The sequence below is a fragment of the Ostrinia nubilalis genome, chromosome 29 (assembly GCF_963855985.1).
Source record: "Ostrinia nubilalis chromosome 29, ilOstNubi1.1, whole genome shotgun sequence".
Lineage (NCBI taxonomy): Eukaryota > Metazoa > Arthropoda > Insecta > Lepidoptera > Crambidae > Ostrinia > Ostrinia nubilalis.
In genome coordinates, this window is record NC_087116.1 from 2,614,704 (window position 1) to 2,641,370 (window position 26,667).

Consider the following 26,667-nt stretch of genomic DNA (forward strand, 5'->3'; position numbering starts at 1 on the left):
CCCCGTGAACCTTTAGTGATGGCCTGCGTGCCGAGGTGATCGGTAATGCAACTCGTCGCAGGATTTCGGAGTTATCGAGATAAGAATATGATTACCCCGACCTTGGTTCAGTGCACGATTGATTTACTCTATCCTGTTTTTTTAGGTTTCTTTACATGGAAAGTTCTTGAGAATGTACAGGAATAATGGTCCATGTAACCGCATTTTTGTGTATTAAAACATATGGGATTCAACTTACAGATTGGGCAGGGCTCAGGATAAACCTTAATTTTTTGACTACCCCGACCTTGATTACCCCGACTTTTGTCACCGAGTAATCAATAATACTGTAATTTTACTAATGAATGATTAGCTAAATAACGTGAAATAAGCAAAATTACCCTTTACTAAAATGAAATCCTATCTCCTATTAATACATAATATTATCCCTCAAAATTGGCAAGACCCCTGGACTCGACCTTATCACCGCTGAAATGCTGTAAGCCGATGTAAACTCCGCCGTTAACGTCCTGACACCTGTCTTCGAAAACATCTGGATGGAAGAGGAACTCCCAGACGACTGGCATAAGGGGCTTCTAATTATTGTGCCGAAAAAAGGGTAAAGCAAGGGTATCAGTACCGGAAGACCCAAGAGATGCGATCTGGAGTGAGGAATTGCACACCGTTGGTGCAGAGGATGTCCAACGAGTCCACAATTTCACTTACCTCGGGAGCATCGTTTCAGAGCTTGGAGGTACCGAAGAGGACATCACTTCGCGCATTGCCAAGGCCAGAGCTACCTTCGCACAACTTCGAGCCGTATGGCAGTCACGGAAATTGACCCAAGCAAGATCAAAATATTCGGGTCCAACGTCAAACCAGTTCTGCTCTATGGGCGTGAAACGTGGAAGGTCACAAAGGTTATCTCGCACCAGCTGCAGATCTTCTTCAGCCGCTGTCTTCGCCGAATTCTCCAAAATCTTCAAACAACGAATTTTTGGAACGCTGCCACGAAATACCGATCTTTCAGCAGAATAAACGCTGCAAGTGGAACTGGATAGGCCACACTCTCCGAAGGGATCCCGATCACATCCCCAAGCAGGCTCTAGATTGGAACCCCCAGGGAAAATGCAAACGTGGTCGCGCCAAAAAAACATAGCGGCGCACTGTTAAGATTTGGAGCGAGATCAAACACGAAACTCAAGACCGAATGCGATGGAGGACTGTTGCGGACGCCTTCTGTCCCATATAGGAGACATAGGACATTGAGTCACTAATATTATATGTAAATGTATATGTATGTTTTTTACTCTTTTACGCAACAACTGCTTAACAGATTTTGTTGAAACTTTACAATATTGTCGTTTATACATCAAAATAACAAATGGCTAGTTATAATAGCATTTATTTTACCATAACTTAAAAAAAACCTAAGAAAATAAAATATTTTGTTTTATTTTTGATTACTCTGACTCCCAACTTTGATTACCCCGACCATGAAAATTTTGATGTCGCATAACTTTTTATTCCTGCTTGCTACAGATGGGCCAATATAAAAAATATGCTCGTAATAATGTCTATTTTGAAATGTTTTACCTAAACTTACTCTAAAATCAAAAATAAAAAAGGTCGGGGTAATCAACAAAATAATCCAGATCCGGAGAATGACCGTTTTATTGGATTAATGGTATTTTACAGTAGTTTCTCCAACTGTAAAAAAAATTTCATCATGTTCTTTCGAAAGAACCCATTTCGTTTTCACTCTTTTAAATGGACCACAATTTAATTACTTTAACTCAAATGCTAAGAACAGTTGTTCTATAATAGCAACATTAAAACCTTGTATAACTACTACGTATCTTTAGTAGCAGTAACCAGATGTTTAAAAGGCCTGATTTGTTTCAATTTTGTCGACTGTCCATCGAATTTGATGTCCACATCACAATCGCTAAGGGGATGAGATACCACTGAGTGTGTATCTTCCCTTTTATCATCAGGACTTAAAGGCGTTACAAAACCACTATCATCTTTATGTTCCCTAGGTTTCAGATTCAGAGACATGCTTTTTCTACCCTGGAACAGGTTCAAATCATCGATGTACGATTTGTTCTCGATTTTCTCGTCTAATTTCTTCAAATTCTCGTCAAAATCGTGCTTTAACTGCTGCTCGAATAACCTCTCTTGACGGATTTGCTCGTGTGTGCTTGCAAAGAAACCAGTATTCTTCTTCCCTAGTTCTTTTAAGGAGTCCTTCAGATCTGCTCTATCTCTGAAGCTGTCAGATCTTCTGTTATCTTCAGTCTTCTCTTCTAAGACTTTTAAAGGATAGTTCTTTAGGTTATTCGCTATCAAACCCGAATGGACTGACTGGGACTTCCTCATTATGAAGGACTTTCTATCATTCTCCGGGGTTCTGTCTCTATTAACAGCGTTCATGACATCTTCTTTAGATATCTTGGAGAACAAATTCGGAGCTGATACTCCAGTCTTGAAAACCTTCTTGGATTCTTCCTCTTCGTCATTGGAGGTAAACTTGGAAGAAAATGAGCTTATTTTGGAGCTGAAAGAGAGGCGTTTGGAGTGATTCTGGACGATCCTCTTGATCTCTGCTGGCATGTCCTGGCGTTGATGGGCTGATATGTACCGACTTAGTAGCGTTAGCTGCTGTTCTAATTGCTTGTTTTGGGATTCCAGACGCGCTTGGGACTTCTGGTAATTTGTGATGGCGTCCATTGCCGACTGTAAAGGAAAATAGATTATTACCTATTTGGATCAGTTTTCTTTAGGTTTTAATTGACCTTTAATAAAGGAATATGAGAAACTGAGCAGTAGATGGGAACTATTGGGACTTCTCCGTAACACAAATTTTTCACCTTCCAGCATAAGAAGCATTCCAACTTCCATACCAGCATAAGAAACAGTGTAGAGTTACGTGCTTTTGTTTGGATTTTGATTGAAGAATGATGGTTCATGGACACATTTTGTGTCCAGTTGCTTCCATTGACACCATAAAACGACTCGGTTTCCTGTAATGGTGTCCCTTGTAACAAAAAAGACTACGTTTCCGTAGCCTCTTAGTGCAAAAAAAACTTTTCCCTTCTCCTCTTAAAGGCTTAAAGACTACGTGGTGGTGGCATAATTATTGACCACCATATTTTGAACTTCATGTGGGACAACATAAGGTTTAAAGCCAATAAAAATAATATTCTCTATACCAGTTAAAAGTTTAACAGGTGCTACTCACATCCAACTCCTCGGTCATCCTATTCTTGTCTGCTGTCAGCATTCTATTGTCTTCAGTCAAGGTGGCCAGTCGCGGCATCTCTTCGCGAAGCACCGCGTATTCTACTGCATAGTCGCTGAGCTGGCGGCTGATGTCGTAGGAGAGGACCTGGAGAGAACACATCATCTGTAGAGTCATCCGTACTAATATTATAACTAAAGCCCGGTCTGTGAGCACGTAGAATTTTGTTGCAGCTTTCTGGTGTCTGGGCTACTTTACTAAAGCCTGGTCTGTGAGCACGTAGAATTTTGTCCAATGATCTAACTAAAGCTACCCATCCTTATCGCTCGCGCGTAATTATATTGCTGTCGCGACTGTGCGACGCGCGCCCGCAGTGAGTGTGCGAGCGCGACAGCAACATAATCACGCACGAGCGATAAGGATGGGTAGCTTGGGGTCATTGGACAAAATTCTACGTGCTCGCAGACCAGACTATAGCTACTTACAACCCGATCGAGTCAACTGCGTACAAGGCAGCCGTGACGTGACATCGCCGCTCTGGTACGGACGGGGCGAACGCGGGGAGGTGTGCGGGTGAGTGCGAGGGAGAGTCGCATTCCTGCGAGGTGCGCAGTTAGCTTGATCGGGTTGAATATAATGCCCTCTTCGTCTTTAAAATGTAAGCTTTTAGTTTTTCCACAAACAAGTTACAGGAGGTCGAAAATAGCCAAAATGGCTTGTACGGAAAAAAAAATTTTTGCTGTTTTGCTCGATTTGGCGAGGGGCACCTTTATGCCCCATAAGGGGGTGGATAGATTAGGTCCTTAAGGCATCACAATACGACACATTTTGTACCTAAGCATTTACCTTCTTCTATCAGGCATCTTGCACTTTAAATGCCAACAGAAATTTGATTCTTAATGACTTACTACACGACACGACACATTTCAGTGTAAACATTTACCTTCTTCTATGAGGCAAGTTGTGCCTCAAATGTCACAGCAATTTGATCCTTAACGCATCACAATACGACCCGCTTTGGAGTAAGCACCTTCTTCTATCAGGCAATATGCTTTAAATGACAATAGTAATTTGATCCTTAGTGCCCTACAATATGACACATTTCGCCTAAACCCTTACCTTCTTCATAACCTTCTCATAGAACACCCGGTTCATATCAGGCAGCTTGTGCTTCAGATACTCGGCCGCTTCCTCGCAGCTTTCGCACAGCATCAGGCCGTCTCTATGCGCCGAGAGGAGAGCGAGCGAGACGGAGAACACCACGTCTAAAGACTCGAGGAAGATCAGGTCTGGAAAGGAGATAAATAGTATTTACTGCAAAATCTAAATAATATAACTCAAATGTGACTGACTGACTGACTGACTGACTGACTGACTGACTGACATAGTGATCTATCAACGCACAGCCCAAACCACTGGACGGATCGTGCTGAAATTTGGCATGCAGGTAGATGTTATGACGTAGGCATCCACTAAGTAAGGATTTTACGAAACTCCACCGCTAAGGGGGTAAAACGGGATCCACGCGTACGAAGTCGCGGGCGGCTGCTAGTAAAAGAAATAAAGTTCGATTTGGCACAGTTTAGGTTAAAGATCATAGCAGACTTATCAACTCGGAAAGGGATCAACACCGTATCGCCTTTCGCGCGCTGTCAACCGCGAGGCGAGGCGTTTAAAGTTTCAAAATACTGAACTGTCATATCCATGACATTAATACCGGATCGCTGGTTCCGATTTTTGTTGGAAACCATATAGTTGAACGATGGTAGCGCCCCCCTGTCATTGAGTTTGGTGGGACAGTTCAGCGTGGGTCATCTATCTATACATTACAGTGCGGATAAGTGTACGTGGCAGTATGGAGTTTCATACAAATAATACTGACTGATGGTCAGCACGAATAGATTTCGGTATTTTTCTGACAAACAAAAGCCAAATAAATTGAGCTAGCTTCTGATTTCAAACTACTCCTTAGGACGTAGCACTCTTATCAACCCGGAAACGGATCGTCACCGTATCAAATCGAGGCGGTCAGTATTCTTTGTATGAAACTCCATACTGTAACGCACACTTATCCGCACCATAACGTAGCCTCGCATCGCGGTTGACAGCTCGCGTAAGGCGATGACAACTCTCGAAAGGCGATACCAGAGTAAATACAAATGAGTAGGTCATCTTCATAGAAACGCACCGAGCGCGGTTTGTATGTGAGCGCGCCAATAAGTATGCGGCGCGCACGCACACACTGACAAAATTCGGCGCAACCACGACTGGCTCCCTGCTAATCCCCTACTCCCCTACTCTGGCGATACGGTGTTGATCCCTTTCCGAGTTGATAAGTTAATTCTCTGTTTTGCCCAAGGTCAGCTGGGAGAGAATGCCTTATGGCATTAAGCTCGCCTTTTGTACCTCGTATTTTTGTGTTGTGTCCAATAAAGATTTTTAAATTAAATGAAATAAGTCTGCTATGACTCTCTTCTCTCAAGTTACTTACCAAACACCCTCACGACGAATCCAAGAGGGAACTGACTGGTGAACAGCGTAAGCATCCACGGTGCAGCATATAACGCTGGAGATATGTCCAGAGACTCCAGCTTTGCGTGTAACTCTGGCTCGTGGTCTCTTAGAAGGCGAGAGAGCTGATACAGCTGGAAAAATAGAATTATCTATACTAATCTATACTAATATTATAAATGCAAAAGTAACTCTGTCTGTCTGTCTGTCTTGCTTTCACGCCTAAACCATTGAACCGATTTTGATGAAATTTGGCATACAGATAGTATGAGTCCCAGGAAAGGACATAAAATACTTTTTATCCCGGTTTTTGATACAGCGACGCGCGCGATAAAGTTATTCTGTGACGGACAAAATTCCACGCAGGCGAAGCCGCGGGCGGAAAGCTAGTCCTACCTACTATAAATTCCTGGGGATTTTGATATTCTTATTTATTTATTTATTTCTTATTCTTAAGACACCTCTCTTCCTTTGGATGTCTTACAGGCGACTAATGGACAAATGAAAAATAGATGCCATCAATATGCTTAGAATAATCTCTCGTTCCCACCGCTGCAACTCCTGTGTAGCCAGGATCTACAGTCACAGCTCATAAATATGCTTGGGAGTGTTGACATGGGATTCCGGCAGAGTAGAATAGGACCACTCTTCCGTGGATGTCGTAAAGGCGAGTAAGGGACAAATATGCGAACATCAGGCCTCCCCAACCCATCTGGGTAGCGTGGGGAGAGTAGATCTATTTGAAAATTGGAGTGGAAAGTAAATGACTTGATGACGATTTTTCACAGCGTCATCCAGTCTCAAATTAAGCAAAACTTGTACTGAGTTGTTTCGGGGATAGATTGTTTCTAGTGCTATTTCATCACAGCAGCTACTTTAAGACAACAATTAGGCCCTCAGCCTTCAAGCGACGAGTGTACATCTTCTGGGCAAACTCTCTCTCTAGCAAAGGATCTCATTTCAACATCCCCACCCCGTTAGTCAAAAACAAGCCCATAACTACACGAAAAAAATATAATTTTGAGAAAGCTTGTTCCTAACGAGTCACACCCAAACGAGTAACACTGTGACACGTTTTGGGACTTTGTGACGGTTGATGATTCACTGGTAAGTACCTACCTGGACTTGCAAAGCACTCATGTCGGGGAGGTACTGCTTCCGAAGACCTCGCCTGAACATCAGGTGACGGAGTAGCACAAATGCTTCTGCTTCTTCCATCTGAAATAATAGCATTGGATAAGTAAATAATCATTGTGGTTTTTTAAAGTGATCTAGTGATCACGGGACGCAGCTTTGTGGCTTTCAAAAACTTGATAATATTGTGGAATGATACCAAATGAGTTAGTAAGTAGTAGAAAAAAGATTCCAATCGCTAAAGAAGTAGAGAAAGTCCAACTTACAACGTATCCACATAATTTATGGAAAGAGACCAGCTCATAGTGAAAATGGCTTAACACACTGACGTTGTACGTTTTTAGCAAGTAAACGTTTTGAATTTGAATTTGTAGTGGAGAGAGACCAATTCACTAAAGTAGTTTTGAGAATCCAACTAACATCAACTACGTTAGTTGAACTAGAAAGAGTGCAACTATGGGTATGTTCCGTTATAGCAATACAGTAGTATTAATCGGATGACTAAAATGTTGTGAATAGTGAAAACAGACAGTCGAGTAGAGAGTGAGTGAGTGAGTGAGTGAGTGAGTGAGTGAGTGAGTGAGTGAAGAAGTGAGGTAGTGAGTGACTGACTGAGTGAGTGAGTGAGTGAGGTAGTGAGTGAGTGAGTGAGTGAGTGAGTGAGTGAGTGAGTGAGTGAGTGAGTGAGGTAGTGAGTGAGTGAGTGAGTGAGTGAGAAAGAGTGAGAGACAGAGCATAAACTTACATGCAATAACAGCACTCCAGCGACGAAGCTCAGACCCTGACAATAGCCTACATCAGGGTCCAGCAATGAGTACGCCTTCAGGATGTTGTACAGAGCCAGCTGACCCGGCCCTAGAGCTGACGCGAAGTAGGAATGCTTCGGGAACGTGCGACCTGGGGAGAAAAGAAATTGATGTGTTCTTTAGCTTAGGTTGAAAATAACAATGGCTTTCATTAAATCCGTATAAGAAACTAGCGGGCGGCCGCCCGCGACTTCGTACACGTGGACCCCGTTTAACCCCCTTAAGGGTTGAATTTTGCAAAATCCCGTCTTAGTGAGCACTTACGTTCTAAAAGGAACCCCCATGCAAAAAGACAATGCCGGAAATTGGCGTCTTTTTTTTTTCGCGCGGCCATCGACCAAACTTTGTTTTTTGATTACAAAATAGTGTAATAAATCAAACTTACTATGACATGTATACCTCTAAACTCAGTCTGAACTGAGTTACGAGCATTAGAAGTTTGATGATTTTCATACTAGATTTGCTTTTTGCGCGCAAAGTTTTGTAAGAAATTGCAACAAACTAGTGAGATTGTATGTGTAAACAAACAATACCATCCATTAAAGGCTCCAGACATCAGTGTGGAGCAGAATCAGCGCAATAAAAAAATAGCGCAATATTTTGTTGCAATTTCTTACAAAACTTGCGCACAAAAAGCAAATCTTGTATGAAAATCATCAAACTTCTAATGCTCGTAACTCAGTTCAGACTGAGTTTAGAGGTATACATGCCATAGTAAGTTTGGTTTATTACACTATTTTGTAATCAAAAAACAAAGTTTGATCGATGGCCGCGCGAAAAAAAAAAGACGCCACTTTCCATACAAAATCTGGCATTGCCATTTGAGACTCCTAGCACTCGTAGTTTCTGAGATTTCGTGATGAGTGAGTGAGTCAGTCAATCAGTGACCGTCACTCTACGATCAATAGAAGCAAAACATCAATAAAAGATGTTGCGACCGAAAAATTCAAATGATCTTCACGCGTATGAAACGTGGACACAGCTAGTAAGCTCCAATAAACTTGAGTTAAAAAATACTAGTAACCTGTTGAAAATGCACCATGAATCATAGATAATTATTTACTCCAATAGCAGAGAATTCGGTGTCAACAGCACAGCTTTATTTCGTCGCAGTAAAGGCAGCAGGAAGGCGCTGCACACAGGCCGCTACCAACCGGTCAACATGGAAATCATTGAGGGACCTATGTTCAGCAGTGGACGTCCTGTGGCTGAAATTATGATGATACATACCCAAGTCAATCAGTATAGCGTGCTGGTGCTTCGTCAAGCCTGCCAGTAACGCGCGGTAGGCTGCGTGATACAGCGGAAAGGCTTTCACATCTGGTGGGGGAGACCGGAAGGCGGCCTGCTCTGCCAGGAAGTACCAGACGGCTCCGCGGGACATGCGAGGGACACCTGAACAAAATTATATTTCATGGTTATTTAAAAAGCAGCTTTTTCCTAAAAACTATCCCTTCCCAAAACTCCGGAAAATCGGTTCAATGGTTTAGATGTGAAAGCATAACAGAAAAACAAAGAAGAGTTACCTTCGCATTTGAAATATTAGTGGGGAATAAAGAGTAAAGTAATGTGTTTAATAATGCTTGTGTTACGAGTGGATTCACCACAATATTCCAGCAGCGGCGGGATTCGTACCAGCGCGATGTTCCTCGGATCTCGGCCAGTCCGAAGTCTTCACCTATAGGATATTAACGCTTCGGCCTTTTTATGTTGAGTTCAAAGAAAGAAAGATTTTTTTCGTTGATTTAATAGTCAGAAAGATTTCAATGATAAAAGAACTCACCCTGTATAACAGCCTGGGTCAGCATATGCCGGTCGATCCGGGCCATGGGTCGGGACACGTCCCGGGACAGCAGCTGATCCCACATTAGCGTGACCCCCGCGTCGCACACCCCTAGCTCAGTGTATTCCAGCTTTATACGACGCACTGCTGACGATTCTTCGCTCTCTGTAATGGTAAATTCATGACAAAATTAACCATAAGGGTTCCGAAAAAGTAGCATCTCCATTATTTTAGTAAATACGGGACTGTTAAAAATAAATTCGTGACGAAATTAGCCATGTAGTGCCTGCAGAGTAGAATCCCATTGTTGAGTATTCCCACCTCTCGTTCCCACCGCTGCAACTCCTGTGTAGCCAGGATCTACAGCTTGAGCGCCAATAAAAACCCAACCCAATGAACGGTCTTCTCGTGGATGTCGTAAGAGGCGACATCAGGCCTGCCCAACCCGTGTGGCCGGCGTGGCGAGTATCAAAATCCTTATCATCATCATTCATCCTCAGGACGTCCACTTCTGAACATAAGCCTCCCCCAATAAATTATTCCAACGCCTTATCGCAACCTTTATGAGGTCGACGGACCAGCAAGCTGAAGTGGCAATGGGCAGGGCACATAGTAGGTACGCAGAACTGACGGCCGATGAGGCAGCAAGGTTCTGGAATGAGGTCACGTCAGCAGCGTGAGACGTCCATCTACAAGGTGGACAGACCTCTTAAAGGTAGCAGGAAGGCGCTGGATGCAGGCCGCTACCAACCGACCAATCTGGAAATCATTGGGGCCTACGTTCAGCAGTGGACGTCCTGTGGCTGAAATGATGATAATGATGAGACCATCACGTACCTTTCAGCTTAGCATTTTCCTTCTCCATTCTCACGAGGAGTATGGTCTGGTCGATGGCCATCTTCCATAACTGCTTGAGCTGTTCTTTTGTCCTCTTGCCTTTGGGTGCTGACGGCTGTCCCAGTAAGTTCATGGCTTGGCTGAGGTCTCCTGTGGAAAAGTTATGGGGTTTTGAACTATACTTCTGAATAAAGGTATAAAAAATTAAGTGAGTGAGATAGAAAATGGATGAGTGAGTCAAACAGCTTACCCAACTATCTTTCTCACTGAAATTACAGGTATAGATCGTTTCATCCACGAAGACGCAACCCACCATTCTTCTAATAATGTACTATGTATAATACGACTATTTATCTTTATTTTATGATACCTCTGTACGAGTATGTACCAACATGAATCAATTAAAAGGCTTTGACTGTAGAGATTAACGAATAATAATAATTATTATGCTAAATAGAAATGTCCATAGTTGAGGTACTGAAACAACAACAACTTAAGATTGCAATAACTGACAGTAAGTAAGTGAGACAGTAAGTGAGTTAGTGAGTGAGACAGTAAGTGAGTTAGTGAGTGAGACAGTAAGTGAATAAGTGAGTCAAATACAGTTTGCCCTCCAAAAGTTAAGTTAGATAGAGTCCATGAGATTAGAGTGAGTTAGTATATGAGTGAGTGAATGAATGAACGACATACCTTCCTGTACATCAGGGGGCTGCACAACTTTCTCGTAGATGGTCTGCCTCCACGTGGCTTCAGTTTCTGTGCCACTCCCGGTGGCGTTTGGGCGCGAGTCACTCACTTTCAGGAATCTGTTCGAATGGAGTAATATTTTAGACTAGTAGCATTGTCTGCGACGACAATATTGCGAAAAACTTGATACCTCACCATTTCATCCGTTATTCATCAGTGAGTTTTGGGCTGGAAGACGTAGCGTGGGCAGGCCTCCTACTAGGTGAACCGACGATCTGGTAAAGGTCGCGGGAAGAGCCTGGATGCGGGCAGCGCAGGACGGTTCATTGTGGAAAACCTTGGGGGAGGCCTCTGTCCAGCAGTGGACGTCATTTGGCTGAGACAAACGAACGAACGAACGAGTTTTGAAAAATCCTTTCCTAGCGGATGCCTACGTCATACTAACCTGCGTGCCAGAATTTAATGTAATCCGTTCAGTAAATAGCTTGAGCTGTGGCACTTTATGATAACATTTTTTACGTTTTCCACGCTATTGCTGAACTGATTTAGATGAAAGGTATAGAGATATGAAGTTTGAGACCCATAGGGTAGTTTTTACCAAGGTTTTTAAAAGGGACATGCATGTGTTTGAATCTTTCACTGATGACCGACAATACGCGGGCGAAGCAGCGACAAAAGCTTTAGAAGGCTGAGTTGCACCACCTACCTTTGACCGTAACGTTAACTGGTGTTTTTTGTATGGAATTGGACAGATTTTTGATGTTTGTCAAAGTTAAAATACAACCCAGCCTGTTTTTCTAAAATTAACATAAACCATTGAGGAGATCTATTTTCACCAGGATCTGTCTTTTAATAACCTGGATAATGTATTTTTATGTGCTTACATGTCCATCATGGGTGAGTTGACAGGAGTCCCTGGTTCTTCTCTGGCTTCTTCCGATTCTTCTTCTGGCACGGCTGACGGGGTTCTGGGAGATGGCGTCGGATCTGAGAAACATAAAGATATTAATATAACCATTAAAATAAAGGACGAAGTGCAATTATCAACCCGGAAACGGATTGTAACCGTATTAACTCAAGGCGGTCAGTATTCTTTGTATGAAACTCCGTACTGCAATGTACACTTATCTGCACCGTAACGTAAACGCCTCGCCTCGCGTTTGACAGCGCGCCAAAGGCGATGACAGCTCGCGAAAGGTGATACGGTGTTGATCCCTTTCCGAGTTCATATTTTATGTCTGCTATGACCTTTAAGGTTCCATAACAAATCCTTGAAATTGTTTCTAAAGTCTAGGATAAACCAACGAAAAGACATAGTACCTGAATCTTGTAGTGCAGAACCCGGTGATAGAGACTTGCTTCTCGCATCTGGTGACAGAAGATCCAGGTTCGGTGTCTCGGTGGGGCTATCCACACTGGTAGGCAGAGGGGATGGCTCCTGCAATAAATACAGGACAACTTTCACTAGAGTTTTAAATAACTTAAAAAAATGAAACTGCTTAAGGTGGGTATCGAACCCACGACCTTTCATTGGAGTTTTCATTGTATGGTTTTTGTGACAGCTTAATATCTAGAAAGGTACTGATATTATCATCATCAAGTCATTTAGACTCCATTGTAGGAGCATGACCCTCTCCAATTTACAAGAGGAAAATGAAAGATCATAAAGGTAGCTGGAAGGCGCTGGTCGCAGGCCGCTACCAACCGGGCAATATGGAAATCATTAAGGGAGGCATATTCAACAGTGGCCGTCCTGCTGTAGCTGAAATGATGATGATGATGAATGGAAGATTTGGCCTACACTCCCCACGCGGGCCAGACGTGTTGGGGAGGTCTGATGTACGCACCCCGGTACAAACTTGACCTTCACTGGTTGGGTTATTGGCGGTCAAGCTGTAGAACCTGGCTACACAGGAGTTGCAGTGGTGGGAACGAGAGGTGGGAATAATCCCGTACTCTTATGTCCGTTTTCACCATCAATCCCTAATTTTAAAGTGACTCCTATGCTAACACATAACAGGAATTTTGTTTTCATAGGGGTCACTTAAAAATTAAGGATTGATGGTGAAAACGGGCATTAGTCTAACAGATTTATAATTACCTTTTTCATCTGCAATAGGGTGCCGTCGTCCCTACTGGCCTTCCTTTTGAGGAGGTGGTCGAACCCACTGGATAGGGATCGCTTGGCCTTCATAAAGATGGTGCTACCACCTAGGTACTGGTTCAGGAACTCAGATCTGAAAAGATAAAGACGGATCTAAATTATCTGCTTGATGGACTGACGAAAAAAGGGAATGATAGCTCAATAGCGTTGGGGTCAAACTGCCATTTCATTGTAGGAAGGAGATTAAAAAAATATAGCTTTGTATTTGAAACATCTGCTAATGAGGACTATTTGCATTGCACACACTAGGTACCTAAATATTGTCAATTCCAGAGCAAAAACTCCAGTTTGCGCCACTGTCAAAGCTACTAGCGAAAACCTTACTTGCCAGTGGCGCCAACTGGTGACAACTACCATAACAAATACCATAGTCCTTTCTTATCATCAGTATTTTTGTATTGCACAAATTACTAATAGTTTATTTATTTATTTATACTTCAATGCCAAAATTTTAACATGAGGCGAATTTAATGCCATAAGGCATTCTCATCCAGTTTACCTTCGGGTTATGCAGAAAAATTAGTTTGGCGGTAGTAGTGGACGATAGTTCGGTTAGCTCCTCGTACTAAGCAGTGGGTCTAGACAAAGTGCAAATTATAATCGCAAACCAGTCGAAAAGTGGTCGAAAAGCCCCTTTTTTGTATGGAGTTTTGACGGATTCGATTTTCGATTCGATCAAAAAGTGCGTTTTGTCTAGGGGCACAGAATAACAATAAGTACTAGGGGGGCTGAATGTGCTTGTCACAACTGACATGACAACTGAGCTCACCAAAATATAGTCGAGCGGCGGCGCGGTTCCGCGTCGGCCAGTTCGACCCCTTCGCCGTTCGGCTATCATGGCTTCTATGTTAAAATCCAATGGAAACGTTAGTACCCACCTGTTTTCAGCAGTGTCGTGAACATGTCTCAGCTGTTTCGCCTCGCAGTGAGCCCGGAGTAGCATCATCAGGAATGCGTTGTGTTCGGTTACCTGAAGATAATAAAACTTTATAGAATCTACATAAGGTTCGTTACTGACTATCTGTGAAGCTGAAACTACTGAAAGCTATCCTAGTGGATCTTTCTTAGCAGAAAGGATCATTCACTTTGGTGGAAACTTAAAGAACATAGGCCACGGCTGTCGGTATTGGATGGGTGATCGATCATTCCGACTATGGCATTTGCAAAGCCTCTTTGTGTTTGGGTACGCACGTTAGAAGTTAGACCGCATTTCATACGTTAATTTGGATTAAGTAAGGTTAGCCATTTGCTTTTCTACTCCTACTCCTACAACGAATCCTGGTGTAATATGATTTTAAAATGAACAGGATTTTTTTATTCACAACGAGGAAGCTCTTGGTCTGTATCTCACCTGATGGTAAGTGATGATCAGACCGAAAGGAAGCGAGCTTCACCCGGAATCCTCAACACGGAGGAACTGGCTATCTTATCCTCTAACTGCCGAAACACAACAATGCTGTTAACATTGTTGTTATGGCGACAGACTTAGGTAAGATGGCGGTAGCTAGCCAGGCGGACTTAGAACAAGCCCTACCACCAACCAAACCGAACAGAAAAATCTGCCCCCACTGGGAATCGAACCCGGGACCTCTGCGTCTGAAGCAGGTGGGTGGTACTAGACCACAGAAGCGGTTATTTCAACCACTCAGAGTATTAGACTAAGAGCCAGTTAGTAGAATTACAGTCTATTGAATATACAGAAAAAGCCACCGTAAAAGTTTGACTTACGTTATACCTACCATAAAATCTGATTTTTACAAGCTTTATATTGACTTCACTTGTTAGTATATGTATGTGGGACAAATCTTGCAACTGAAATTAAGACCACTTCTCCTCAACCGATTGAGCTGAAATTTGGTATACTTATGTAAGTACGATGACAATGCAATGTTATGGTACCATTGAGCTGGTCTGATGATGGAGTCAGGAGGTGGCTATAGGAACTCCTAAACGAAACGGCGGAATCGCATCGAATTTGGGTTCGTTGGATTCGTCTTCCCGAGCACTTTAGTGCTAGATGATGTCCAGGGTCCTGATGATGGATTCGGGAGGTGGCCATAGGAACTCCTAAACGAAACGGCGTAAACTCATCGAGTTTGGGTTCGTTGGATTTGTCTTTTCGAGTAGCTTAGTGCCATATGATGTCCAGGGTCCTGATGATGGAGTCAAGAGGTGGCCATAGGAACTCCTAAAGGAAAAGGCGGAAACGTATTGAGTTTGGGCTCGTTGGATTCGTCTTCCCGAGCACTTTGGTGCTAAATGATGACCAGGACCCAGATTGAGATACAACTAAAAAGTGTAAAATAAAATTATAATAAAAAAAACTTTTTTAAAAACAAGCTTTATTCTGAAATGGATTTGTACTAAAACGAAAAAATAATTGTATGCACTGTTCAAATAATTTCGAAAGCTTGTAGCGCAAACAGAAAAAAAAGAATAAATTCCATGCGCGATACAAGCTTTCGAAATAATTTGAACAGTGCATACAATTATTTTTTCGTTTTAGTACAAATCCATTTCAGAATAAAGCTTGTTTTTAAAAAAGTTTTTTTTATTATATTGTGTATAATAATATTTGGGCAATAATTAGAAGTATTTTCCCCAACAGCCCGACAGTTTTGACAGTTCCAACTCCTTGCCAGACAGTTTTTTTTAGGGTAGCTCCCAAAGCCACCATGACCCAAACTTCGTAATTCACCAACATTATATCCTATATTGGGAGCATACGCTGACAAACTTTCAGCTTTTATAAAATGACGTAGGTCTGGCGTTCACTAGCTCTTAGTCTATATGATATTATTTAGTCTATTCTGTAAAAGAATTCCCCTTACCTCGTACATGTGATTGGTTCCCCCTTGATACTTGGTGATTATCAACTCCTGTTCATCTTCAGGTAGTTGTTCCACGCGTCTCAATATGAAAGCGTGGATTTTCTTTTCGTTCATACCTGTAATAAAGATTTGTCCTTATAGAGGTCGAGGGTTCGATCCCCGCGCCTTACAAACATTTTGAACGTCTGTTTGTATTGGTTTACTTAGGTGTTTTCTATGTATTCTTTGTAACTATATCATTTAGTAAAATCATAGTGTCCATAACCATTGTCTGGAACACATAGTACAAATTATGCTTTGAGGTCATAGCACAATTATCAACTCGGAGAGGGATCAACACCGTATCACCTTTTAACCGCGCTGTCAACCGTGAGGCGAGAAGTGTGCGTTGCTTTACGGAGTTTCATACAAAGAATACTAACCGCCTCGAGTTGATACGGTTACGATCCGTTTCTGAGTTGATAAGCGTGCTTCGTTCTTTGCTTAGTTCAGGACTTGATGGGCAGTTTTATTTATTGTACCATTTTGTATATCATCAGTAGCACATAGCACCTATATTAACTTCATCGTCATCATTTCAGCCACAGGACGTCCACTGCTGAACATAGGCCTCCCCAATGACTTTCACATCGCGCGATTGGTAGCGGCCTGCATCCAGCGCCTTCCTGCTACCTTTATGAGGTCGTCGTAGGTGCTATAGTGTTTACTTTGATATGAGGTTACCTTACTTTCGACAGCAAAAAAACGGTCTTATTGCATAATAAATAGCATATAGGTACAGTCAGCGTCAAATAGTTCGTGACACCCAAAGTAGCCAAAAAGTTCGCAACACGTCTTTGTTACAATTGGAATAAGGTTGGGTTGTCAACTTTTTGGCCACTTTGGGTGTCAAGAACTATATGACGCTGACTGTACTACAAATAAGTATAAGTACCTACCTTCAATATCATGGCACAGTCGATGGTACCACAGCATGGGACAATGTTCGCAAGTCATGTTCGGCGACTTCTCCCGGGATTTCTTCAAAAGCTCAGCGTGAGCTACAAATGCTTGCTTTATTGCTGGAAAGAAAATATTAGGACGATCAATTTGCTGTTCGAAAATAGACTCTATTACAGATTGTTAAGATGCCTATTAACTTGATGTAGCATATTGGTCTCGTCATCAGGTCATTTAGTCTCCTCTGCAGGAGCACGTCTCTAATTTGCCAGAGGCAAATGGAGGATTTGTCCTACACTCCCCACGCTGGCCAGACGGGTTGGGGAGGCCTGATGTTCGCATAATATTTCTCCCAGATGGTTGTCTCTTTCTTGCTTCCAATAATGTGGTTCTCTCTTTCTCGCAGGTACAACAGTGACCTGATGTTCGCATATTGTCCCTTAGTCGCTTCTTACAACATCCACGTCAAGAGTCTGAAGCGTCAGTCAGTCAGATCAGTCCATCGGAAGAGACATACACTTAGGGCTTGTGCATACAACAATTTATAAAAGCGTCGAATTTATTGAGTCTACATCGCTACTAACGCACGTTCGATGGCCGCTTGAAACGAGATTCTCAGGCTTTTAGGGGCCGGGTTATCCAATACGGATTGAATGGGTTACTTTATCAAAAGGGTTTCGTTGGTTCATTCATTTCAGTTCAATGACGTCCACTGTTAAACAAAGGCCTCCCTCAAGGATTTTCACAGCTGGTCCTACCCGCATCCAGGTATTTCCCGCGACCCTCACCAGATCCAAAAGGTGTTAGACCGAGGTGTCACATTAGGGCGACAGAATCGCGACTGCAACGCGGCAGCGGCGTTTTTATAATGTGAAGGCAGGCATCCGCCGTCATATAGTATGAAATTATCGGCAGCGCGTGTGTCGCGCATTTATCGCCTAAATGTGAAGGCGTTCTTAAACTTACCATTAATAACCTCACAAGCAACAGAATCGCTCTCACACTTGAACACGTAGCAAGCGTACGACTCGTTGGTCTCCCTACAAACGAAGCCGAAGTGTTCCTTGTGAATCCTGCCTAATACACAGCTGGCTACGTCCTTGAACTCCCGGTGGAGCAAGATTTGCTTCCTGTCTGGACTGATCAGCCGTAGTTCTGAACGGCCAACCTGGAAAGAAAGTATTTCAGTTGAGGAAAAGAATGTGTAAATAAATGTTTATAGTGAAGGAAAAGAAATTTATTAAACCTAGATAGCAGCATCATCATCATCAGGTAATTTAGTATCCATGGGCTATGTAACATTTCATCATCATCATCATCATCTCAGCCATAGGACGTCCACTGCTGAACATAGGCCTCCCCCAATGTTTCCATGTTACCCGGTTGGTAGCGGCCTGCGTCCAGCGCTTTCCTGCTACCTTTATGATGTCGTCGGTCCGCCTTAGGGGCCATCCATAAAGTACGTCACACGAATTTCATGATTTTTTGACCCCCCCTCCGTCCTTGTCACAGGTGGTCACATTTCTGAGACCCCCCCCTCCCTAGTGTGACGTCACATGTTTTGCAATTTCACATCGAAAAATTATTAAATTAACAGCAGTTCCGAAATTAGTTTTATTTCCATTTAAATTAAGCACTTTTTTTATGAAATCAACATTATATCAAAAATTTGAAACAATTGAAATGTGATGTCACAAAACTTAGGACCCCTCCCACCCCTTGTCACACCATGTCACACTTTGTCAACCCCCTCCCCCCCTCTTTACGTGTGACGTACTTTATGGATGACCCCTTATGGGTGGACGTCCCACGCTGCGTTTTCTGGTACGCGTCACATTTACCAGAGGCAAAAGGTGGATTTGGCCTTCCACACTGCCAGATCGCATATACCTTTTAGACATCTGCAGGCCAGATCGCATATACCTTTTAGACATCTACAGGAAAAGTAAAAGATGTCTCTATTATACTCTGCCAGAAGCCCACAATCACACGGTCAATAGTCTTACCAAAAATCGAATAAGGAAGAAAAAAGGAAAGCTGTGAGTTTAAAGGACGTATCTCATGTATCAACCCGGAAAGATCGCAACCGTATCAACTCGAGGCGGTCAGTATTCTTTGTATAAAACTCCATACTGCAACGGCCACAATCCCCACCGCAACGTAAACGCCTCGCCTCGCAGTTGACAGCGCGCGAAAGGCGATACGGTGTTCTCTTTCCGAGTTGATAAGTCTGCTATGACCTTTATTTAAGCTAATTGAAATCATACCTGGAAGAGCATCGTTCTATTTTGTTCCCCAATCAAATGAGCAATGGGCGTCTTCAAATTCAGCGTTCCAATTGACGCTGCACGATCCCTCAAAAATGGCTTATTCTCCGGCAAACCACCTCTTTTAAAATCACTAGATTCTTTAAAATCATTAACAGTCTTTGGTTTCCTCGATATTTCTTTAAAATTTAACGTCGGCGATTGATTATTATCAGTCGTTTTATCATCTACAGATTTTGTTTGACTAGATTCTTTAGCTTCTTTCGCAAAAGAATTATTTTCCTTCTCATTTCTGTCGGCTTCTTCGACATTTTTGATTACAGTCTGACAAAATTGTGTTATTGAAGACGCAGTTTCGGATATGACTGAATTTATATCGTTTTTCTCTTCATCTTCATTTACAGTGCCTAAATTATTCTTAGGAATGTTGATGACGATAGTTTCTTGGTGATTCTTCTTGATTTCGACGCGTTCTTTGGTGAACATGTCGAATTCTTTGTCTATTTCTTCTGTTTTCGTTTTGGGGATTATTTCAACACTTTTCCAAGATTTGTCTGGCTCTAGAGGGGTCGTGCTCGGTGTTATGTTGATTTTTTTGGTGGTTGTCTCATTTTTTGGCTCTGAAATGTTTTCTGTGGAGTCGTTGCTGTATATTGAGGTCTGAAAATAAGCAAAATTATTTATAAAGAAAATTACAAAAACTGTGAAGAGTTTAAGCAGACGCAGCACATCATAACAATAATGTTTTATTGATATGGCAACAGGCTTAGGTATTAGATTCAGAGCATGCCACAAAACATAATTTTTTGCTCTGACTGGGAATCTAATAAGAGGCTGACAAGATAACCCGAGACCTCTAAATTTTTTTCAATAAAAATAGTGTCATACCCCAGTGGAAGAGAGTAAGCTGTGTCGTCTTTGGTTCTTGATCTTCTCAGCCTCATGCTGAGCGAATTTGTGCAGCGCATCATCTATCAGGGACTCTGGTACCTTCCGCTGGGATATCCTCACCTTGCCGATGTAGAGAACCTGTGAAAATATGCAATGTTTAAGCTCTCTATCCAGTAGAAAACTATAGGGTAAGTTAGTATACTTTTTATGAGCTATTAGAACGCTCAGAACTCAAGAACAAACTTATAACGTGACTTTTTCGCCAACTGCGTTGACTTATGAACTGTTATTACTAAAAATCTTAGGTAAATGATTTGGGTTTAGGGATAGAATTATTGTGAACAGGTCGAAGGAGGAAGCGAGCTTTACCTGGAATCTTCAATCTCAGAGTTGTCCGTCTATCTACAGGCTTTAAGCTACGCTAAGAGCAAAGAAGATCGATTGATCGCGTGACCATGACCATGACCATCATATTACCTCAAAGAAGTGGGAGTCAGATGGTGAAAGGTCAGCACAGAGGGATGTAAGGGCTGAAGCGTTGCTGACACTCCTCACTAGCGGTGGCTGAGTCTCGCTCGTTCTGAAACAAAAATACGATCATTAACGCCACAAATTTGGTGTTTGGATATTTTTAACGCAATAGGTAAAGGCAGTCAAACTATTTTGAACCTTTTTTCAGCTTTAAGTCACACAGTCAGTGAGTGTGACATGACTTGAACTACGATTTTAACTTACATTTTCAACCACCTTGATCCTTACTTACCTTTGACACAGCCTATTGTGTATGTTATTACGTCACAAACAACGTAGAGTAGAAATATAGCTCTTTTATAGGATCTTTTACTGAGTTTTCGGAGCTCGATTGCATTTCTACAATGATAAAACTCATAAAATTCATTTATTTTTGCAAGTAGACTTTTAAAAAACAGTTTTACACGTCCCAGTATTAACCCTACCACTACTGCTTCAGGACAATAAATGGGTCAGTGCTGAGAAGCAGCGCAAGCAAGATATAGATAGTTTTATGAACGCGCCCCAATAATTTTCGGTCGACGGAAGCGCAGGGTGCGGGGAGTTTGATCCGAGCAATCCGAGCGTCATTATTGTAGTGTGCGTGTGCACTCATGGATAATTTAGCGTGTACCGATAACACTCAAACATTAGCGGAAGAATGGTGGGGCGCGTCTTCGTGGATGAAACGATCTATACAATGCTCGTCATCATTGCAGGACAGGCACGTGTTTGACCAACTTCGACCAATAATGCTCAATGCCGTCGATAATGAAAACTCATTAAGACCAATTGATATCAGTGGGGAGTAAACAACAGCATCTTAACAATAATTGGAATGAATTAAGGCTTGTTCCTCCCGCGACCTTCACCAGATCGTCGGTCCACCTAGTGGGAAGCCTGAGCACGCTACGTCTTCCGGCTCGTGGTCGCCACTCAAGAACCTGGGTGCGAGCGGCGCAGGACCGATCTTCGTGGAAATCCTTGGGGGAGGCCTTCGTTCAGCAGCGGACGTCTTTCGGCTGAAACGAACGAACGAAAAGGCTTGTTCCACCGCGAGTATTTACTAACTATTTTTTCGCTGAAGAAACTTAGACATACCTACAGACAAACCTCATAACCAGGCAAAACCACTTTGGACTGCAAAAATTTGGCAAGTGATTTTTCCAGTCTGGCTGGAGCTGTGATTAATAAAAAATCAGTAAAAAATCCTTAGAAGAAAATATGAAAAGTGACTAGATGAATGATTGCTTGCTTCTGAAATATGTATATTGTGGTAACGACGGACAACTACGGAACCCTACACTGCGCGTGCCGCGACACGCACTTCGCCAATTTTTTATACATAAGTACACAGATGGCCCGTGCCCCCCTTTAAAGGTCATTGGAAACCAATGATCTAGAAGAAATCCTTAATTTCAAACCCGTAATTGTTCTTTAAAAATACTCGAACATTATTTATAAACACTGTGATGTATTATTTCGTATATAAGGTTAATGGTGCTGTATTTTGGATTAAAGCCAACGTTCGCGACTTTGGACCGAGTATTTAGACACGTGTCACTAGTCACTAGCGTGAATATCTTGTGAATACTTGTGAATGAAAGATTGGGATCTATCGTCACTTGTTTGAAAATTTTGAAATATTTTAACATGGTTAATAATAAAATTGTACTCGTACTTTAACTTATTTTGCTATTAATAAATATTGATTCTTGTTATCAACAGCTCTATGGGAATAAGGAAAATTACGTTGACATCATACGTAAAATACGAACAAGCACAAAATAAATGAAACAACTCCATTCAATCTGCTACAATTTTTGGACAAAGATCTCCCGCAAGGATTCCCACTACGACCGGTCCTGTGCTGCCCTCGTGCAGGTACTTTTCTTACCTTCAGCAGATAGTACACCTAGCGAGACGCTGCCTCTACAGCGCATCACTGTTGAAAGTCCAGGTTTCTGGTTACTGCTCCAACGTAAAAAAGCTATTTATTATACAGGGTGACTGGTAATTAGTGGCGGAGCCGTTAAGGGGAGGTAGTCTAGGGTTATTCTGACAGATATCAATATGAGACTTACCGTCCTTATTTATGTTTTTGTTTAGCAGTTTTTGCATAAAACAATGACAGTTACGACGATTTAACAATGAATATACTTATTTAGAATTATCTTTGTTGCAAAACAAAACAAAGTAGGCTAAAATCAAGCTTTTTTAAGATTTATTACTATTTGAAAATTTTTGGTTACACTCTTTAAGTAGGAATATCTTGGAAAGGGTTAATTAAGGACGGTAGGCTTAATAATGATATCTGGCAGTATAACCCTAGACTACCTCCCCTTAACGGCTCCGCCACTAATTACCAGTCACCCTGTATAATAGCTTTAGCTTTTTACGTTGGAGCAGTAACCAGAAACGATTTTCAAAAGTGATACGCTCTAGACGCAGTCTCCCGCTAGATGTTACTGATGATCTGGTGAAGGTCACGGAAAGTACCTGAACGTAGGTATACTACTTTTTAATATTAAAAACATAACCGTATATTTTGTAACTTTTTGTAATATTTGCACATCGTATTGTGTACGAGAATTATGTTGGTAACTTCTCTCTCTATAACCATTGGTAACCGTATTCTGGCAAATAAATGAATTTATTTATTTATTTTTATATAGGTATAAGGATATCAAAAATTACTAACTGATTCTGGAAAACTTACAGATTACTGTTGCAAGCTCCAGGCAGCGATATCGTAGGGCTGTTCCATGGTAGCTCCTGAGCATGCTGCTGCTGGAAGCCGAGATTCTTCGTCACCGCCCCAGCATGCAGCGAGCTGGTGGAGCCTTTGGGGCTGGCTGCCCCTGGTGACGGCTCCCGCATTTGGCCGAAGAGGTCTGTCACCTGAAAAGGAATTATTTGAGTAAATCATCATCATCAGATCATTTAGTTTGCACTGTAGGAAAATAGCTTGCTATTCCATAAACATATGCTAGTTTCAAGACTGCAAGAACTCCATCAGGTCATTTTGTCTCCAATGCAGGAGCACGACCCTCTCCAGTTTACCAGAGAGCACATGGAGGATTTACTATCTCTCGCATATCTGCGGGCAGCGCAGGACCGTTCATTGTGGAAAGCCTTGGGGGAGGCCTTTGTCTAGCAGTGGACGTCATTTGGCTAAAACGAACGAACGATCAAACGTGGAGAATTTGTCCTACACTCCCCACGCTGGCCAGACGGGTTGGGGAGGGCTGATGTTGGCATATTAATTTGTCCCTTAGTCGCCTCTTACTTAGCCACTTAGCCACGGGAGGAATGGGAGTGGTCCTATTTCTACTCTGAACAGATCAGGTGGCCAAAAGACAATGCTGGAAATTGGCGCACCTTCCATACAAAATCGGGCATTGCCATTTTATGGTATCCATTTTTCCAGTTGCATTATTTTAACGATATGCATCGAACCACGTTAGAACTAACAATTTTAGGGATGCGGGTGGACTCTATAAGAAGTATGTAAGTAAGTGCCAAGTTATCTAACTACATAATAATATTACTAGCTGAAGAATATTATCATTCTCCATCATCGACATTCAGGTAATAAAAAGGCGTGAATCGATGAGACAAACTATTGCCTTCAACATTAACATATTTATAAGAACAAATAGAGCTGATCAAACATTAAACACTTAACAATCAACGGTTCAGTAGGCTCATTTGCTGTTGTGAAATACTAGCTTTTGTCCACGGCTACGCCCGCATGAATTTCGTTCAGAAAGTTTATTTTTCGGGTAAATAAATAGCCTATGACAGTCCCAAATAATGTGGCTTTCTAATGGTAAAAGAACTTTCAAAATCGGTTCAGAGATTACATAAAACCTCTCAAAGCTACAAACATTACCTCTTTATAATATGAATATAGATACGGGACTATTCCCACCTCTCATTCCCACTGCTGCAACCCCTGTGTAGCCAGGATCTACAGCTTGACCGCCAGTAACCCAACCAGTGAAGATCAAGTTTTTCGTTTAAATTTAAATCGTCATTGGACCCGCAACGAAATTAATCAGAAGAATGTTCTTCTATGTAGGAGGAGTTCGAAGTTAAGGTTCGACTTCCCTCCAGTAGAAAAATACTCCTACCTAGCTGTTTCGGTTTATTGCCTCTTTACCTGTGCCTAAACCACTAAAGAAAGCTAAATTTTAAGAAAAGGACATAGGTGACCCAGTCACGGATCTACTATTTTTCTAATCGAGGCAAAAAAATACAGTAAACCCTTGAGAAAGAGGCTGACAATAGTGACTGAGTTTCTTGCGCTGCTTCTTCTCAGCACTGGCCCATTTATTGTCCCGAGACAGTGGTGGGGTTATTAAAAGCCTACTTGCGTGATCGAATGAGAAATGAGGAGATCCGTATGAGAACGAGAGTGACCCGCAGAATCGCTATAAAGTGGCAGTGGGAGGGGCACATAGCTCGTAGAGCTGGTGGCCGCTGGGGCAGAAAAGTTCTTGAGTGGCGATCACGAGCCGGAAGACGTAGCGTGGGCAGGCCTCCCACTAGGTGGACCGACGATCTGGTGAAGGTCACGGGAGGTGCCTGGATGCGAGCGGTGCAGGGCCGGTCTTTGTGGAAATCCTTAGGGGAGGCCTTTGTCCAGCAGTGGACGTCTTTCGGCTGAAACAAACGAACGAACGAAAAGCCAACTTGTTTAAATAAATGAGTTTTACGGACTTTTAGTAGGCATTCCGTTTCAACCTTCCATTGGGATGACACCATATCTCTAATTGAAATAATAACTCCTTTAGTGTAAAGGTCAATAGATGGCGGTGGAAACATCATCAAGGACTTTTAGAAACATTATTTATTTATTTATTTAAAACTTATATGCACATAGAACGGTGTACATAAGGCGGACTTAATGCCTTTCGGCATTTTCTGCCAGTCAACCTTAGGGCCAAACTGAGAATAAAGTAGGCGGTATAGAATTAATACGAATTTAGAAAAAAAAAAAAAATTACATAAATAACATATGAATACATACATAGACACATACATATATAATAATAGGATGGATGACAAAGGGAGAAAAAAAAAAAAGAGAAGGAAAAAAAAGGGGAAAAAAAGGAGGTTGAACAGAAATCATGAAGATGAAACACTATCGAGAAAATGTTTGCGCACATGAAATTTAAAGGTGGACTTGCTGGGAGCCTGCCTGACGTTTTCAGGGAGACCGTTCCAAAGACGAATGGAATGTAGAAGAAAAGAGTTGGAAAGAAAACCAGTACGATGAGAAGGAGTGGAAAGAAGAAGCGTATTAGAGGAACGGAGTTGACGAGAGTGAGTTGAACTGAGGAGCGTATATTGGGATTTTAGGTAAGAAGGAGAATTTGGATTGTTTAAGATTGAAAAAAGTGTTAAAAGGATTCTGACTTTTCGTCGAAAAGGTATAGGTAACCATTGAAGCTTAGACCGGAATGAGGAAATGTGGTCATATTTGCGCAAGCAGAATATAAACCGGATACAGTTGTTGAGGAGCCGGTCTAGCTTATTGACATGAATTTGGTTTAGGTCAGGATAACATACATCAGCATAATCTTTGACCGGAAGAATAAGGGTATGGACAAGGGAGATTTTGGTCTTAATTGGAAGGAAGTATTTCAGTCTGCAAAGGGAATGCAATGTGGCGATGACCCTCCGACTTATCTCAGATACGTGAGTTGTCCAGCTGAGGCTAGAATCTAGATAAAGACCGAGATTTTTGACGGACGAGCAGTATGGGATATCAACCCCATCAAAATTGACAGATTATTGCGTACAAACAACATTTGACTGAGGGTTAAGTAATTCATTTATCTTCTTCGTTAATATGACGAATTACTTTATGGCGGGAAGAACCTGGATGCCGGCAGCGCAGGACCGTGCATTGTGGAAAACCTTGGAGGAGGCCTTTGTCCAGCAGTGGACGTCATTTGGCTGAAACGAACGAACGAACGAACGAACTTTATGATCAAGTCATTTAGCCTTCACTGCAAGAACACGAACACGACCCTCTTCAATTTACAAATGGTAAATGGATTTGTCCTACACTCC

General features: G+C 42.1%; 1 protein-coding gene across 1 annotated transcript in view; it reads right to left on the reverse strand.

Annotated features, from left to right (window-relative positions):
* Positions 1-371: 371 nt before the first annotated feature.
* The window catches only part of LOC135085605 (TBC1 domain family member 1), a 44,489-nt gene continuing 18,193 nt past the window's right edge, over positions 372-26,667 (reverse strand). The window contains exons 2-22 of the mRNA XM_063980379.1: positions 23,303-23,484; positions 20,551-20,653; positions 20,071-20,211; positions 19,183-19,842; positions 17,882-18,083; positions 16,915-17,037; positions 15,977-16,092; positions 14,024-14,115; positions 13,083-13,218; positions 12,302-12,419; positions 11,866-11,968; positions 10,985-11,100; positions 10,295-10,444; positions 9,458-9,622; positions 8,905-9,069; positions 7,614-7,765; positions 6,854-6,952; positions 5,715-5,868; positions 4,343-4,512; positions 3,224-3,370; positions 372-2,718 (exon numbers count right to left, since the gene is read on the reverse strand). Coding sequence (XP_063836449.1) covers positions 1,831-2,718; positions 3,224-3,370; positions 4,343-4,512; positions 5,715-5,868; positions 6,854-6,952; positions 7,614-7,765; positions 8,905-9,069; positions 9,458-9,622; positions 10,295-10,444; positions 10,985-11,100; positions 11,866-11,968; positions 12,302-12,419; positions 13,083-13,218; positions 14,024-14,115; positions 15,977-16,092; positions 16,915-17,037; positions 17,882-18,083; positions 19,183-19,842; positions 20,071-20,211; positions 20,551-20,653; positions 23,303-23,463 — 4,161 coding nt within the window. The 5' untranslated portion in view covers positions 23,464-23,484 and the 3' untranslated portion in view covers positions 372-1,830. The remainder of the gene's footprint in view (positions 2,719-3,223; positions 3,371-4,342; positions 4,513-5,714; positions 5,869-6,853; positions 6,953-7,613; positions 7,766-8,904; positions 9,070-9,457; positions 9,623-10,294; positions 10,445-10,984; positions 11,101-11,865; positions 11,969-12,301; positions 12,420-13,082; positions 13,219-14,023; positions 14,116-15,976; positions 16,093-16,914; positions 17,038-17,881; positions 18,084-19,182; positions 19,843-20,070; positions 20,212-20,550; positions 20,654-23,302; positions 23,485-26,667) is intronic.